The sequence below is a fragment of the Myotis brandtii genome, unplaced genomic scaffold, assembly GCF_000412655.1.
Source record: "Myotis brandtii unplaced genomic scaffold, ASM41265v1 scaffold782, whole genome shotgun sequence".
NCBI classification, from domain to species: domain Eukaryota; kingdom Metazoa; phylum Chordata; class Mammalia; order Chiroptera; family Vespertilionidae; genus Myotis; species Myotis brandtii.
In genome coordinates this window covers 206,771-224,955 of record NW_005371138.1, presented here as the reverse complement: position 1 = coordinate 224,955, position 18,185 = coordinate 206,771, and the positions used below count along the sequence as shown (strand labels likewise).

Genomic DNA, 18,185 nt, shown 5'->3' with positions numbered 1-18,185 from the left:
CAGATATATCCCATCTGCTGACGCTCCGGGCAGACTCCACAATACATCTTCATCAGAGTGCAGTACGTAGGAGACTCCTCTTCCCCAGGCATAGATCCAGCCCAGCCAAGGAAGTAGGGATGGGCATGTGGCAATAGTGAAAGGTCATTCAGACTATATATGGTTTTTTTTTCTATCATTTATAAATTAGGAGATTTTCTATAAAACTTAAGATTTTTTGTCTTATCTTTAAAAATGTCTTTCCAAATGGCAAAAATCAACTGGGATTTATCAGTGACTGACCCCTTTAGTCACATCAGTGGTTTTCAATTCAATGCAGGACTTAAATCACCTTATTTTCTCCTTCCATCTGGTCTCTTCAACTCATTTCTGCTTCCTGCCTGGCTCTGGTGAATAACTGAACGTGAGCCTCCTGGCAGACGTAAATCCTGACTCTGTTGTGTGGGCCTTGAAGAAGTCCCTCCGCCTTTCTGGGCCTGGGTTTCTTCTCCTATAAAGTGGGCATTAAAGTTCATGACCTCTTGAATTCCCTGCAGCTACGACTCTCAACAACTGGGCTTCTGCATTTTCCCAACTTTGAATAAATGTGCATGCTGGCAAACTGATTCCTCCCAGCCTGGCCTGTGGGTGCCACTGCCCCAGTGACTGGAATCAGCCACAGAGTCAACTTCACTGATGCCTCCTCTGCAAAGTAATTGTGTATCTTCAAACGGCAGCACGGATCCTGGAGAGGAATGGATTTCAAACCCTTGTTTTCTATGTTAGGAAAATTGTCATGTGAGCCTCGCAATGTGACGGGGCCAGGGAGTGGCAGGACCTCACGCAGCGCCTGCACAGTAGCTATTTGCAGAACGGATGAATGAAAAGGCAAAAACCCAAACCCGAGAGCTCTGACTCCAAGTCCAGTGTTCTGTGTTGCCCCTAAATGTGTGCTGTTCCAGATATTCCCAGCTCTGGTGCTAACCCTGCATTTTCTGATAAAATTAATTTTCATTCAGTTTCAATAACAAATGGAACTAGAAACAGTGACAGACAGGGAGATAGAAGCAAAAACACAGCTTATCACCAGCACTCTAAAGGAAAGAATGTGGTTTGCAAAACAAATTCCCTGAGGATTGTTATCCAGATGAGTTCTAGAATCTGCAGTTCTGCACAGGAAACTAGAGGGGGGGTGGGGGGGGGGCGTGTTCTAGATACCGGGTTCTGGTTCTCCTGCCAGGAGCACACTTGTCTGAATGGGGGAACCTGGAAGAGTCAGTGCCTTGAGGCCCCATGACTGGAGAGCAATGGTGGGGTTGCAGGGAGCAGTGTGGGAGGAACTGGTGCTCTCTGAGAGGCTGTTGTCCCCAGTCATTGCTGCCATATTTATTGGCTACAATTGACTGAGATTTCAGGAGCAAAGCCCATCAGAGCCTCTCTGGTAAAGTATCTGAACCTCAAAATTTGAGAGCCTCCTCTTCCCTGGGGTCAGCCCTGGTCTCTGATCTGAAAGGTCAATTAATCCCAATCTGACCTCCATTCCAGGAGCTTCGGAAGGCTGCACGCATTTTAACAGAAGACTCGACAACAGAGCTGTTTCAGGCCTGACTGACGCTTCGGTGGTGCCAGTGATTATCCCTGCGGAAGGCATGTGGGGCCAGCCTGATCTTCCTGTCCCTTCCTGAGGACGACTGCGGCAAGGCCCCTCCCTCAGCGCCCCGCCCCCAGGGTGACTCACTGAGGAGAGCAGTCACTATCTCCTCCATGCTCTCCAGGAAGCTGCTGAGGTGCTGTGTGAAGGGCAGGTGTGGGGAAGTGACCTGGGCGACCACGGCCGCGGCCTCGGCCCGTGTGGCCTCTGAGTGGCTGTCGTCGGTCAGGATGTCGGCCAAGCACAGAACGCCATCCACCTGCAGATGGAGAGAGGACATCCTGTGCACCCGAGACAGCACCACGCATGGCTCGTGACACTAATGAGACAGAGAACCAGGCCCTGCATGGCCCAGCCCTGGATCCAGTGACTCTGGAGGCCTATCCTCTGGCTCCAGCAGAGATCCTGGGCTTCATAGAGAGAAGGCAGCAAGCCAGGCATCCAGGGAGCAGGCCCTGGCCATCCACCACAGCAAACTACCATAGAGCTCCCAGCCTGGCGCCCTCTTGCGTGTGTTGTATGACTTGGCATAAGTCACTTAGTTTTTCTAAGGCTCTGTTCTCTCACCCACCCACAGGGTGTTGGGGGGTTAAGAAGATGAAGCAGGTGATGCTGGATCCTGAAGAGACGCTCGTCACATGTTGGCTCTCTCCTCCTTCCTTGGGTTAGCAGCAGGCTGAGCTCAACATCTCTCCTTTCCCACCTTCCGTCACCATCCTCCCCCACAGACAGCCGGCTGCTCCCTGGAGTCCTCTCTCTCTGCCCAGCCACAGAGGAACAAACTTGGGCACGATGGGACGTGAATGCCAGATAAACACTTCACTTCCCACCTGGTTGGTATGGCTCAATGGTTAAGCATCAACCTATGAACCACACCAGGAGGTCACAGTTTGATTCCTGGTCAGGGCACATGCCTGGGTTGTGGGCTCAATCCCCAGTAAGGGGCGTGTAGGAGGCAGCTGATCAATGATTCTCTCTCATCATTGATATTTCTATCCCTCGCTCCTTCTCCCTTCCTCTCTCTGAAATCAATAAAAACATATTTATTAAAAATAAAAAGAGTTCACTGCCAGTTCTGCCCCTGTCAGACCTGCTCTTGGCATCATCATAATAGCTACTGCTTATTGAATGTTCTATATGTTCCAGCTACCACTCGAAGTGCAGTGCATACGTTAGTACACTGATCCTTGCAATCACTCTCTGAGGTCAGTGTTATTACCATATTATCCCCATTTTACAGATGAAGAAACTGAGACACAGAAAGGTTCGTTGACTTGCCCCAGATCACAAACTCTGAAAGCAGTCGGTTTGAGATTTGAACCCACATGGTCCATAAGCCCATGGAAGAACCAGGGACCTTAGGCTGCCTTCTGAGAAGGGCCACCTGGGCACAGACCCTCTGCCTCCACCAGGGGGCAGCAGAAGAGACTTTGGGGGAAAGGGGGGCAGTAACTTGTCAAGGTTACCCAGCAGTGCCACTGCAGCCCCTCAGACACCCCCAGACACCAGCCTGCCTGAGGCCCCTGCAGCTGGGAACAAAAGAGTCCCTCCCTGTTGGGAGCAGCAGGGTAGGGATGAGGCCGGGGAAGAACCAGGGAGAGGTGATTTGAGGAGATGCTCCCCACACCTGCTGCAGGCCTGGGGCTCCTGTCCCTACACCCTGACTTCCTACCACTCAAGCCCAGCTCCCCGGAGGCCTGCGTCTTATTTGACTAATTACCACCACGGAGTTCTGAGCCTCCCTTAAGTGGCTCCTGGGAGCTGTGAGGTCCATTAGCTCTGAAAGCCTTGGCAATCTCAGACTCAAAAGAGACAAATGTGGAAACCAGAGCCCGGGGAACTGTCCTCAATAAAACTCACCTGCGTGTGCTCAATAAAAGAGAACAAACAGCAAGGCTGCCCCGGCAGGACTGAGTTCGTGCCAGGTGTTGACTAACAGGCCCTCAGAGACCGGGGCCTCACTTGGGCCTAGAAATAGGAAACAGCCCTATTATTGCCAACAAGAGAAACGTCTGAGGCCTGTCTGGCCTTCATCCCTTCCCTCCCTCCAGCACCATCCAAGGCTGTAGCAAAGGGGTCTCCGATGGGGGAATGTGTCAATCATCCAGTTTCCCTCATCTCACCTTGGATGCTGATGGCGTTACATCCCTGACCCAGCCGGGAATACAGGTCAGACCCAAAGCTAGTCCCCGCCACGCGCTTGGAGATGGGCCACTCGGAAAACACCAGAGAGGCCAAGGAGTCGATGGTCCCCGCGGGCCTGGCGCCACCCAGGGCCTGACGCCAGGCCAGCTCCCCAGCCCAGAACGCTGCTTGGCAAACCCACTGAGCACCATCTCCCTGAGCACGTATGGGTGCCAGCCCTCGCGCTGGAGCAGAGGGGCCGAGGGACCGAGCGGCCTGGGGCATCATCCACCATCACCACTTGCAACGTGACTTCCCATGAGGAAGGGGAGGCCTTCCACAAGCCGCCCTGACTCCACGCCCACACCCAGCTGCGGGAGGTGGCCCCTCCTCGTAACCCACAGCCCAGCATGTCTGCCTTCATTGTAGTGTTTCCCGCACTGACAGGCCCTGGTTCCTCAAGGTGTGGGCCCGCTGCACCATGGCGGGGTTCCTCAAAGCACATTCCAGGGCCCCACCCAGACTTACTCCACTGGACTCCGGGGAGACCTGGGATCTGCCTTTTAACAAGGTCTGCAGCGAACTGTGTGCACCAGAAGCCCCACGTAATGTGATTCTCTGCTCTCCTGTCTGTCTGTCCCTGTTCTGCAGGGAGCTCTGCGAGCCTGGGGACCACAGCTTGTTCATGCGTGGCTGCTCCAGGCCAGGCACATAGCAGGCTCTTGGTAAATGGGGGATACATTGAAGAGAGTAAAACTAGACGGGGGACCCGAGGACACACCCAGACAAGCAAAGGTGGAGGGACCGCCATGCAGATGGAGGGGCGGCGTGAGCAACAGCCGCTGCAGGGAAGGGCCGCTTTGGAGAAGCAGGCAGCTCAGAGCATGGATTCGGCAGGTTCCTGAGCCCAGGAAAGCAACCCTCACCCCACCCTGATGTAGACCCCGATCTCTTCCCTGCCTTTGGTTTCCCAGAGAAGAGGACCTGGTGTTCGATCCAGGCAACTGACCACTGTCTCGCTTTCCTTCTGACTTGTTTTATATGCTCAGACCATTTTTGTTAACTTACTATTATAAAACATGTCATCCCTTCCAACGAGAGCATTTGCAAATTGATTAGGCATTCCAAAATAATAAAATAAACACCAATACTATATTTATGTGTATGTGTCTAATACCTGGGAAATCTACTCTTAGGAATAAAATAACACCAGAATCCCCCTGGACACCATTCTTGATCTCATACCTCTGCTTCTCCCCCTGAATTGTGTGCTTGCCTTTCCCTTGTTTTCTTTAAAGATGTAGTGCATGTGTATGCTGTTCAGTTTACAAGGTTTTGAACTTAACATAATGGGATCACACTGTATGTAGAAATATGCTTTTTTCCTCAGTCAGCATTACGTTTGGGAAACTCCTTCCTGCTACTGCATGTGGCTGAGGTCACTGCTGCGGGGTATTTTATTGTCTAAATCAATTGCAATTGAATAGAGAATTCATTTCCGCATTCTCCAGTCTGGGGCCATTTGAGCCATTTCCCAGTTTTTGCTACGATGCACAGTGCTGCCATAAATATTCTTCTAAATGTCTTCTGGTACACACGGGCCAATTTCTCTGGTCGTTTCAGCCTAGGAGTGGGATGACCAGCTCATAGAGTCTACACACCTTTCATTTTACTGGAGTTGCCAAACTGCTTTGCAGAACAGTTGTAGCAATTTACAGTCCCACCCGCAAAGTATTTAACTCATGCAACTCCATATTCTTGCCAACATTTGGTACTGTCGGATTTCAAATGTTTGCCATTTGGGTGGGTGTGTAAAATGTTTATTCTAATATGCATGTCTCCACTTACTACAATGAAGCTAAGAGTCTTTTCATATGTTTTTGTTTTGCTTTCCTTTGGTTTTTGACATTTGGATTTCCTATGAGGTGTGTTTCGTGCGTGTTGCTCATTTTCCTATTTGGTGCATTGTCATGTGGGTCTGTTTCTCAGGCCTTTGGCTCTGATGTTATTGACCTGCCACTTAGCCTGCTGCCAGCCAGCCACCACCCTCTCAAGTTGATCGTATCCATCACCATCTCAGTGGCTCCAACTCAACCATCTCATCACAGCGGGTGGCCCTGAGGGGCCCCACACCCACTGGGCTCTGGGCTCCCAGCATCTGAACCAATTCCTGTAGCGTCAGAACAAGCACAGGTTCTAGAGTCATGCCTGGGTATAAATCCTGCCCCTGTATCTTACTACCTAGACAATGTGTGCACCTAGATAATTTGAGCCTTTATCTATAAAGCTAGAGGCCCAATGCACGAAATTTGTGCAAGAGCAGGCCTTCACAGCCACAGCGGCTGCCTGGATCCCTCCCTCACAGCTGCGGGAGGCTGCCTGGATCCTGCAGCTGCAGCCCCAGCATCATCCCAGAAGGACATCTGGTCTAATTAGCATATTATGCTTTTATTATTATAGATGGGGATAAAAATCCGAATGTCGGAGGACAATGGAAGGTAACTGAGATAATGCATGTACAATGCCTGCCACAGGTGGCGCCATCATCCCATCTCATTCCCATCTGGTGGCTGCAGTCACCTCCTCTAGACCCAGGGCCCTGGTCCTGCCTGGTTTTTCTGCAGGTTCATCTGGAACTGAGACCCCACGGAAACCTGGGCCCACAAGTTTACCCACTTGTTGGGACTTCCTCGGATCCTGCAGCCCAGAACTAGAACTTTAAAAAGCAGAGTGAGTCCTGTTTTAATTCCTGACCAGGACCAAGAAGATGAATAATTACAATCTCTCCGGAAAGACAAATAGTCTTATCCCTGCATCTCTTTCTAGTGCAACATGAATGGAGCACTTACTTGTGATTGGCGCTGACCTCGGCACTGATACAGGTCAGGAAGAAATAAGAGACGGAGAAACACAGACAGACACATAGAGAAACAAGAATATGAGAGAGACAGACAGACGCAGTGCATGCTTAAGAGGATTTGGGGATTTGTCTGGTGTGGAGCCCAGCCTTGCAGTCTTACTTGGCCTCTCTGTAACACCTGCTCCTGCTGAGAACTCTCCATCCTGGCCTTCTTTCCTTCCTGGGACTCCCTGATACCCCACTTTTGGGGGCTCCCTAGCTAACTACTAATTACCATCTCCTTTAACCTCTCTTCCTCTGTATCCTAAGGTGACTCACGCCAGGTTTTGCTGTCAGCCCACTTTGTCCCATCTCAGTCAATAGCACCCAAACCCAAGTGGCCTCAGTGGCTCAGTATGATGGCCCCACACACATACACACGTCTAGCCCTCCATCCCTGACTTTCTTTCCTAAGATCCACATTTCAAACCTGCTCCTGGATCTCTTTAATTCCAAAGTTAATTTGCCTGGATATTTCATGGGCACCTCAAACCTAGTTCACTTAACCCTGAAGTGGTCCATCGTCCCTGTCCTCCCTCCTCACTGTCCTCTCAGACAGGTGAGAAGCCACCTCCTCTGGGAACATGCACCTCACCCCCCATCCCCCAGCCAGAGGGTCTCTGTCCTCCCAGCCACCTGTCTGACCACAACTGCAGCGCTTACGTTGGGCTATCCTTATCGGTTTGCACACTTATCCCTGCACCAGATTTGAGCTGTTCAGGGCAGCTTCTGCATTAAAACCTCTCTGGTCCCAGCACCCAGCTGAGGCCTGACACACAGCAGTTCACTTGTCAAGGGTGGGCTGAATGGTGAAGAAACAGAGGCCCAGGGAGGGGAAGAGATCACCTAAGCCACATAGCACATTAATGCCAGGGCTGGCACCACATCCTGGCCCCCCCCTCCTGGCCTGTGCCCCCTAAGTGGGGCCTCTGGGAAAGGCAATGAAGGGAGAAGGGGGTGAGAGGGCCAGGCCGGTGGGGCTGCTCAGCTCAGCGCCTACCGTGGGCCCAGGTGTAACCCAGCCTGAGGCCAGCTTCCTCAGACACGGGTCCCATCTACGGATCGCCTCCATCCCCAAACCACCCACGACCCCGTCCCCCGTCATAAACTTAATGATGCCAAGAGAACACAATCTAACCACAGCACTTACACATCCTAAAGAAACTGCTGCTGGAAGCACTTATAGGTAATTAGCTTTTACATGGAGTGGGATGGGCCTGGGCCTGAGGCCAAGCTCCCCTTATGGGAGGGCATGCAAGTGGTGGCAAGGATGGTCTGGCCTGGCCATCCCCCGGGCAGCAGGACGGCGCACCCGGAGCACAGACACAGGGTGCCCAGAGCTGGTGGACGCTGAGATTCTCCCTGAGCAGTGAGCGAAGGAGCATGGAACCCACACAGTTGAGGAGCCCAGAATATACAGTAAACACCGCTGAGATTTATGGGCGACGTTTTCCTGCTGGTTACTGGAAACGCATCCGTGGTGGCTTTTATGCGAATATCTCAGGGACACAGGCTGGTGCACAGGCCCGTCATATATCACGGGTGCTGTCCGCTCACTTCCAGTTCCTTCTTACAGGTCTAGCGTTTGGGAAAGGCAGAGGAGTGGGTTGCTGGGTTGTGACAGTTAAACAGAATCATGCAAATGCAGGGAAGGGAGCATGACCTAAAACCCCCAAATTTCCTCCTCCTTTCTGTCCACCAGACACCTCAATTCTGCACACACCAAAAAGAAAACAGACAAGTGGGAACCACAAAGCCCTTGGACTGCCTCTCACCGGTCCAGGCAGGACCGACCTGTTTGCCCCGGGGATAGCCAGAGGGAAAATCCAATCGTAGAGAGGGAAGCAAGGGCCTCGCCCAGGAAGCAAAGCCAAGTGTCAGCCAAGGGGCAGGGCAAAGCGTTATGTCAGCGGTTCTCAACCTGTGGGTCGCGACCCCTTTGGGGGTCGAACGACCCTTTCACAGGGGTCACTTAAGACCATCGGAAAACACATATCTAATTACATATTGTTTTTGTGATTAATCACTATGCTTTAATTATGTTCAATTTGTAACCATGAAATTGGGGGTCACCACAACATGAGGAACTGTATTAAAGGGTCGCGGCATTAGCAAGGTTGAGAACCACTGCTTTATACAGGACCCTGTGGGCCAGAAGCAGGATCTGAACATGGGATGTAAACCAGATCAGGGAAGGTAAAGGACAAAGTCTGTGGACAATGGAAGGGGCTAAACGCTTGCTTTATAAAGAAGGTATTTGTTTTAAGGAGTGGTAGCAGAGCTAATAGCTCAATAAAAGCGACAGAAAGCCCAACCAGCCTTCTATCCTCCTCCCAAACTGATACACCCCAGCCCCCTCTCAACCTGTTTTGCTATGTCAAACAAGAATCTTTGATTAAAAGTTAAGTGCCAAAATGGATAAATACAAATATTAATATGTAATAGGGAATGGAATAATGGATGCGAGAGATTATATAGCCTGTTTGGCAAGCAAGTCAGCGAGGTAGAAAGAGCTGAGTCGTCGAGGTGGAAAGAAATCAAGAATTAAATCACTTAAGAATATAAATAGAAAATAATTTCCCCGTCAAGCAGATGATTTTTCCTTATAGCAGATTATCAAAAAGATGCTCTGAAGGCATTTGTAGGGGAGAGGAGTGGAGGTCATGAGGAGGCAGCAAAAGGTTACAAGAACAAGTTCGTCTCCCTTTGGGTTAGACCCATTAGGCATGCGCAGATGTTAAAATAAAAAGTTTTCAGGAAAGTACCACTGGGTGCAGCTGGGATCTGACGGTACCAAAAATAGAAGATCAGTGGTTCTCAGCCTAGTTCTCAGATGATTAGAATCATCGAGGAAACTTTTAAGATACGAATGCCCAGGCTTCCCCACCAGAAATTCGGATTGAATTGGTCTGAGGTGGAGGCTGGGCATCAGAGTTTGGAAAGTTCCTTAAGTAATGTTAGAGGAGATCCTGTTGAACATCGCTTCTAGAGAGCCTGCGGTGCAGTGGAAGTTACAGTCTTAGGCGTGAGTGGAGAAAGCCTGGGGTCACAACTCGGCTGTACTACCTGCTGACTTGGTGACATGAGCAAGTGGTTGACATTCTCTGAGCCTCGGTATTCTAATTCTTAAAGTGATAATGACATCACACCTAATAATGAAATAGTAAATAAAATATTAAACCCGTTCCCTCTGAAATCAATATGAAGATCAGAGATATCAATTTTTACCTCTCCTAGTCAACATTTTACAGTGGCCCTAGCCAATGCAATATGACAAGGCAAAGAAATGAAAAGGGCCCTAGCTGGTTTAGCTCAGTGGATAGAGTGTCGGCCTGGGGACTAAAGGGTCCCTGGTTAATTCCAGTCAAGGGCATATGCCCAGGTTTCAGGTTCAATCTCCAGTAAGGAGGGGGGGGGGGGGCTAGTATCCTATATAATAAAAGGGTAATATGCAAATTGACCCTAACAGCAGAACAACCAGAACGACCACTGGACCTGTCACTATGAGACACATTTACCACCGCTTGGTTCCAGGCCGGCAGGCTCCGGTCACCTGAAGGCAAATGAGGAACTGGGAGTGGGTGGCGGTGGGGGGCAGGGCTGGCTGCGGGCAGCTTGGGAAGATTGCCTTGATCACAGACGAGGCCTAGGGACCGTACCTGTGCACAAAATTTGTGTGCCGGGCCTCTAGTATATATATAAATCCTGACAAAGTTGTAGGATTTATACTTATAAATAACACAATGTATTGCTTTGTTACTTAGTAATTTAGGAACTCAAACAGTGCCATATTGGCAAAAGGATGGCCAAAAAGACTAATAGAACAGAAAACAACCCAAAACAAACTCATGCATCTGTAATCACTTCACTTAGAACAAAGCTGCCACTTTAATTCAGAGGTGAAAAGATGGTCTTTTTGATAAATGGTGCTGGTTAAATTGGGAACACCATTGAAAAATTTTAATTTAAATGGACCATATACCTAAATGTGAAAGGTAAAACAATAAAGTTCCTAGAAGAAAAAAATAGGAGTCTTACCTTCATAATTTTTATATTTTTCATGACAGTTTACATTTAATATTATTTTGTATTAGTTTCAGGTGTACAGCCTAGTGGTTAGACAATCATAATTTACAAGTGATTCCCCCCAATAAGTCTAGTACCTGCCTGGCACCATACATAGTTATTATAATATTATTGACTATAGTCCCTATGCTGTACTTTACATCTGGTGACTATTCTGTAACTACCAAGATTTACCTCTTAATCCTTTCCCTTTTTTTATCCAGCCCCCAGTCCCTCTCCCCTCTGGCAGCCATAAGTCTGTTGTCTGTATCAATGAGTTGGTAAAAACAAACATTTCTTAAATGGACACAAAAATACTAACTACAAAAGAAAATATCAATAAATTGGACTTTATGAAAGTTAAGAATTTTTATTCATCAGAAGACACCATTAAGAAAATGAAAAAGCAAAAAGCAGCCTGGCTGTCATGGCTCAGTGATTGAGCATCAACCTATAAACCAGGAGGTCATGGTTCAATTCCCGGTGCTGGTTTGGACTTGATCCCCAGTGTGGGGCATGCAGGAGGCAGCCAATCAATGATTCTCCCTCATCATTGTTGTTTCTATCTCTCTCTCCCTCTCCCTTTCTCTCTGAAGTCAATAAAAGTATATATTTTCTTTAAAAGTATATTTTTTGAAAAATCAAACCACTGGCTGAAAATATATATTCTCTCTCTCTCTCATATATATAAATATATTTGACAAAGGACTCACATGTAGAATATATTTTTTAAAGTTTATAATTCAACTAGAGGCCCAGTGCACAAATTCGTGCATGGGTAGGGTCTGGCTGGCCCCTCCTCCAATCGAGGGGGGTCAATTGGGGGTGGGGGAGCCAATCAGGGATGGGCCGATTGGAGGCGGCTGGCCAGGGGGAGGGGCTGTAGGCAGTTAGCTGGCCGGCCCCACCCCCTGGCTGAACCAGTTGAGCTCCCGGTTGAAGGGACAATTTGCATATTAGCCTTTTATTATATAGGATTATTATATAGGATAAGAAAAAGACAAACAACTTAATTTTTAAATGGGCAAAAGTCTCAGACCAACATTTCAGAAAAGACAATAACCAAATGATCAATAAGAATAAAGGAAAATGCTCAAAATCGTTACTCATCAGGAAGAAAGAAAATTAAAACCATCATGAGAAATTACTATACACCCAAGCAGGTCAGAATTGGGGCATTGTTCTTAATGCGCACCAGTAGTTTTATTGCTAGCTTTACCCAGTGGCCAGATAAGTTTCTATTAAACGAGTAAAAAAACGTTTTACAAAGTATTATACTTTAAAAATATATTAGCTTGTAAGAACATGTAATAAATAACTTCAAAATGCAATGGGTACTTAACTTTAAGGCGTGCCTTCAACATTTATGTACAACACTGTGTAATATGAAAACACGAGAATGCTCGTGATCCGCCCGCAATGTGTTAAGGCACCTTCATTGTCGGCTGAGGGGTCTGGATTTTTTCCAGTGAGAAGTGGGGGATTTGGGTTAAGGGTTCTGCTCTGAGAAGGTCCAGGACAGACTTTCTGGGGGGAGCCAAGTTAGAAACCTATTACATTACAAGATGTATCCACATCCTCCTCCTGAAAAAGACTGGCTCCATAGGAAGAATCCCCTGTTGACTTGAATTTGTAATTTTTCCCCCCAACATGCAGGACACACCCGCCCTGACTTTGGTTCCAGACCAGAGTCCACATCCTGCTAGTTCAGGAGAAAACAGCCCCAAGCAGCGTGGCAGGGCTGCCACTGCCGCCTCTGTCCACCAAAGGCCGCTGTTGCACAGCACATGGGGACCTCAAGCCCTGACCCAGCGGAGCCTTCGCCTGCTGCTGCACTTCTGACTCGGGCCGCCAGGTGGCGCCATGCCGTTTCCACGCTCAGGTTGCACTTTGCGTTTGGGGTGCAGCCCCGGAAACACCTGGGCCTTCCTTCAGTCTGAACAATATTGGCCGGTAATCTCAGCGTGAATCTTCGCGGGGAGAGGCGGGGGAGGCGGGGCAGTGTGCCTAATGTTCTCACTTCTCATCCTGGCCTCCTTCAAATACTACCCGCCCCTCAAGAAAGATGGATGAGGTTGGGAGACTTGGCAGTGGAGAAGTGAATGAGCCACACCCCCCCCCCCCCCCCCACAACCCCCCCCCCCCCCCCCCCCCCCCCCCCCCCCCCCCCACACCACCCCCCACCCACTGGGGATCGAGCCTGCATCCTGGGCATGTGCCCTAATCGGGAATTGAATCGTGACCTCCTGGTTCATAGGGTGACACCCAACCACTGAGCCAGGCCGGCCGCCCCCCCCCCCCCCCCAGAAAGCCCCACTTGCAGGGCTGGGGAAGGTGACAGTGGCAGTCTCCACTCCAACCTGCCTGTTGGCCAGTCACAGCACACACAGCTGGCACCCTGGGGTTCTCTGCACAGTCCCAGCCCATTCCCAGGGCGGCTGAAGGCCTGTGCCATGGGGTGTGAGGGATGGAAGAGGCTGATGAGTCCAGGTGAGTTAGGCCCCAAAGAGGAGTGAGGAGGCAGCTGGGATCTCCATTCAAAGGCATTCACCTTCTCTCTCACTCCTGGGTAAAGAAGGACTGCAAGTCAAATAGAGAAAATAGTTCTTTCCTGGCATTCACAGCTCCTGTCTCCCTACCCAGCCTCACAGACTAGAACTGACTCCATCAACATGAAGTAGCTGTCTTGCCCTGGGTCTGCATAACTGCCTCCCCACCCCCACCCCAGGGCAGTTAAAGCAAACTGAGCCTCTGGCTGGGAACAAAAGCATGGGGTTCCCAGCCCAGGCTCTGCCTCTCTTGGTGTCTCTATGCCCTCCAGCCTCAACTTTCCCTTCTATAAAATGGCCATGACCATCTCTCCCTGCCTTCCTTGCAAATGATTTTGAGAGTCAAATAAGCAAAAGGATAAGGAAAACTGGTTAACTATTTTGTTTTTCGGTTTTGTTTTATTTTCTTGCAAATATTACCTATTTCTGACCCTCTGCAACCCTAACAGGGAGTGGGTGCTGGAGCATCGGGCCCTCCCCATCATCCCCCTTGCACCCCGCTCCCTCCTGCCCGGGGTCTCTGTGATTTCAGTAGCCGGTCCAGGCCTCCCTGTCTCCATTCTGGAAACAAGGTGAGGGGAACAGTGAGGGAGTTGCATGGAGACAGAGCAGTTTTTGCACCCCTCTCCTCTAATGATTTCCTCCTCAGACTTTAAATTTAGCTCTCCCCTCCTGCCCCCTGCTCATCTTTAATTCCTTCATCGATTTTCATTAAACTCTCCCCTTGGCTCCAGCACAGAGTGAACTCCTTATTTGAAAAACTAAAACAGGAGGGAGGGGGAGGGGATGAAAGGAAGCTCTGTTGAAAGCAAGACGGTCTCTGGTCTCACGGCTGGAAGAAGCAATTCCTAGGACTCTTGGAGGCTGTGTCTGAGGCTGTCTGAGCACTGGGCTTTGAGAGCCCCCCCAACCCTATGGCCCTAGATGTGAAGATCCGTGCCCCTCAGATCCCTGCCTCCCCCCTGGACCAGAGCCCCCAGTCCTGCTCTAGTCCCCAGCCCCCTCCAATCCCCTCCTGGTCCTTGGCCCTCGCCTCTTCCTCCTGAGGTGTGGTTCAGAGAACACCGCCTCCTCTCCTGTGCTCTCCCAATTCACTGAACACAGAGCTTCCAAAAGACTGAGCGCCCCACTGGCCAACTGGGCAGCTGCGGAGTCTCTGGTCTGTTGAGGTCACTTTCCCCTGGGCTGCCAGGGAGCTCCTCCGTGACCCTCTGGGCCCAGCTCCACTGCCTCACCGGGCGGCCTTCCCCAGCCCCCGGCAGAGGTGGGGCCACTGGCCTGTGGCCTCTGAGGGCCATGGGACAGCCTTCCCGCTGTCTGCAAGGCTGGGCCTCTCCCGGGTGGCCACCCGGAAGGCAGGGGATGCAGCTGCTGGTCTCTCCTCCCCAGAGCCCAGCATGGGGACTGGGGACTGGGGAATGCGGGGGGGCTTGTCGGCCAAGGACACAGGGGAGGTAGGGCAGGCTTCCTGAACCTCACTGTTCCAGAGAGAATATGATGGTGGGGGATCTGTGGCCAGGGTGACAGGCCTCTAGAAAGAAAGGATGGAAGACCGGACCCTCAGACACCTCTGAGGAGGCCTTTGCTGTGTCTGACATCTGGTGTCCCACCCCCCACCCCCATCCCCACTTGGGGAATCTCCACCTCTGCCCCCAGCCAGGCCCACAGTCAGAGCCTGGTGCCAGGGAGCCCTTCCCTGCCGTCCCCACCTCAGAAGGCCGGCTCTTCCCAGGGTCACAGAGGATGAAGAACACGGGCTTTAGAACCAGCCAGACTTGGGTGTAGATCTAAGCTCTACATTCATGAGCTGAGGGAACACAGCCTCCAAGTCTCAGTGGTCTCATCTGTAAAATGGAAAAGTTGTGAGGACTCGGGCTCAAGCCCCACCCAACTTCTCCATCCTGCGCCCTGGGCGGTGTCTGACCCGCTAGCCCCTCCTACTGGTGCACCCAACACTCCCTTCTCCACCAGACGGGAATCTTCCCAAGGCCATTGATTTGTTTAACCCCAGCGGTTCGCATCGTCCCTGGCACAATCCTAATGGCTACCATTCATCTGTGCCCAGCGCGTGCCAGGCACCACGTTACTGCACACCTATTCTCCGACAGCCCAGGGGGGAGGTTTCATCATGCCCATTGGACTGATGAAGACACCCCACCTCTGGGATGGCAAGTCACTCGCCCAGGACAACATGTCCAAGCTCCTAGGTGGAGAGCCTGACTCCCAAAGGCCTTGGTTTCCCACCGCGTTGGCTGCTTCCCCACGAAGGTGGAATGAAGGGATGAATCCGGGGTGTGATCAGCTGGTGATTGCCCGGGTGAGGGAGCGAGTAAGTGAGCAAGTTACAGTGACTGACCGGACGACAGAAAGAAAGAAGCCGCGGATGACTAAGCGACCTGACGCGAGTGGATGAAGTTATGACCATGCAAACGCCCCGACCCGGCACACAGCGGGGCTGGAGATGGATGGGGTGTCTGGCGACCTGTCGAGACCCACACCTCCACAGCGAGGTCTGTGTGTGATTTAATGTTGGGGGAAAAGGGGAGCTGCATGACAGAGAAGAATTGCACCAGGTCCAGCACAATTTCTCACTGCCAACGAATTAATCGAGCTTCATTGAGGAGGCCAGGCCAGGAAATCAGGGGAAGGCTGGGACTTTGACATCATCTAATTAGGGCACACGCTGTGCCTGGTGGGTGGGGGGCTGGCGAGAGCCCCTGGGCACCCCACTGCCCCACCCTGTCCCTGGACTTCACCTTTTACCCTGAACACTGACAACAGCCGACCTCAGCGGAACCTCCGGAACCAGCAATCGGCAGCCCAGGTCACAGAGGGGTATTGGCAGGGCCCGGGCAAGGGAGGGGGACAGAGGCAGAGGGCAGGGGACTCCCAGGCCCTTCCTGGGTGTCCAGAACTTCCCACAGCTTCAGAAGCAACGTCATGTGGGGGAACGAGTGTGGACATGGGCCTCACGATATGGGATGTGAGTCCTGTCCACACAGTGGGTCCCAGCCGGGCTGGCTCTGGCTCAGCGGAGCTGGAATTAAACTACTGCCCGGCCTTGTATTAGCCGTGTGGTCTTGAGCAAGTTGCTCAGTTCTCTGAGTCTCCCCTTCTTCTCACTGCACCAATAGGTTAACAATTAAGTGACACAATGAAAGGAGGGGCCTAGTGAAGTGCTTGCCCAAAGCAAGTATTCCATACATGTTAGTTACTGTCCTTTGCATGTGACCATGATAGCCTGATGACCTAATAGAACAGGGGTCCATCATCACTTCCTACAGAGAGCCAGACAGTAAACTGGTTTTACTCTGCAGGCCGCAGAGTAAATCACTCAAAAGCAGACAACGACAACACCTATGCAAAGGATCACGGCTGTGTTCCAGTAAATCTTTATGACTCAAAAATTTGAATTTCACATCATTTTCATGTGACACAAAATGCTGTTATTCTTCTAAATTTTTTCAACCATTTATAAATGAAAGAACATATATTCTTAGCTCACAGGTCAGATAATAGCAAAAGAGGCAGCAGGCTGACTTTGGCCCACGTCCGTCACGTGCCACCGCCTGCGCTAGAATGTAAGTTCTATGGGGACAAGGGCTTTTGTCAGCTTTGTTCACTGCTATTCTCCCAGCACCTAAAACAGTGCCTGGCAAGCAGCAGATAGTCAATAAATATTTGCTGACTATTCATTAGGGGCTATGCCATTTGTATAAGTCACTTAACCTCTCTAGGCCTTGGTTTCTTCATCTGCACAATGGGGATGTTTGCACACTGAGGCCAACATCAAATGAAAGGAGAATGCTAACTTTGTAAGCTCTACAGCTGCCATACAATGTAGTTGCTGTTTCTGACCACACGGGGGCTCTTCTCAAGGAACGCTCTCCCCCTCATGACACTCCTGAAGCATCCCCTCTCTGCCAGGCACCGAGTGGGAATGAGAGCCTATGTATGGAAAGAAATCGGACCTGGAGAGGAAAATGCCCAGGTAGGGACACCTTCTCCTGTGCCAGTTGGCCCGGCCAGCCTGGCTCAGTGGTTGAGCATTGACCTATGAACCAGCAGGTCACGGCTGTGGGCTTGACCCCCAGTGGGGGCGAGCAGGAGGCAGCCGATCAATAATTCCCCCTCATCATTGGTGTTTCTGGCTCTCTCTCTCCCTCTCCCTTCCTCTCTGAAATCAATAAAAATATATATATTTTTACATTGCCTCCAGCGTCCAGCCTTCTGGTAAAGGTTTTCCACTCTAAACAAAAGGCCCTGCTGTTTTTCTTACCCAGGTTGAGCATTTCCTGCTGCTTTGCAAACTCTCTGTAGCCAAGAAATCGGAGAACTTATGATTCTAGTCTGTTCTATTTTCTCCTCTTACCCTGCCAACCAGCATGAAAGAAGATGAGAACACCCCATGGGCCATTTTACCAGTGTCCAAGGGAAGACTTTTCAAAAGAAGCGAGGACTGTTCAGCACACGAAGCTGGAGACTCCTAATGTGTTTACTCCATGGATTCTGTCTGTCTGTCTCTCTCACTATCGCCCCCTGCTCCATTTGGCCATCCAAGCAAGCACACACATACCAAGGCTTCCCACCCTGTGGGAAGGGGGCGCTCTGCCCAGAGGGCTGGCACTCGCTCCTCCACCACATGGCTGTGTGACCTCAGACAAATCACTTCCCCATTCTGAGCCACAGCATTCTCATCCATACCATGAGCAGACTCCCCACATACCCTCCATCCTCAGCTAAGAGCACCTCTGAGCCCGTGGTGCTGTGACCCTGTCTGACAAGCTGAGTACATTTGGGAAGAAGCAGGATGATCTGTCCAGGAGTCCAGACCAAACTTTAGAAGCTGGAGGAGAATGCAAGTCTCCTGGGCAGCCTGAACCAGCCTGTGGGACACGACGCAGAGAAAGGAAAGCAG

General features: G+C 50.8%; 1 protein-coding gene across 2 annotated transcripts in view; it reads right to left on the bottom strand.

Annotated features, from left to right (window-relative positions):
- Positions 1 to 18,185, bottom strand: part of INSC (inscuteable homolog (Drosophila)) — a 121,539-nt gene that overhangs the window by 23,378 nt on the left and 79,976 nt on the right. For both annotated transcript variants that reach the window (XM_014530965.1, XM_014530964.1), the window contains exon 8: positions 1,718 to 1,889. In XM_014530965.1, coding sequence (XP_014386451.1) covers positions 1,718 to 1,889 — 172 coding nt within the window. The remainder of the gene's footprint in view (positions 1 to 1,717; positions 1,890 to 18,185) is intronic.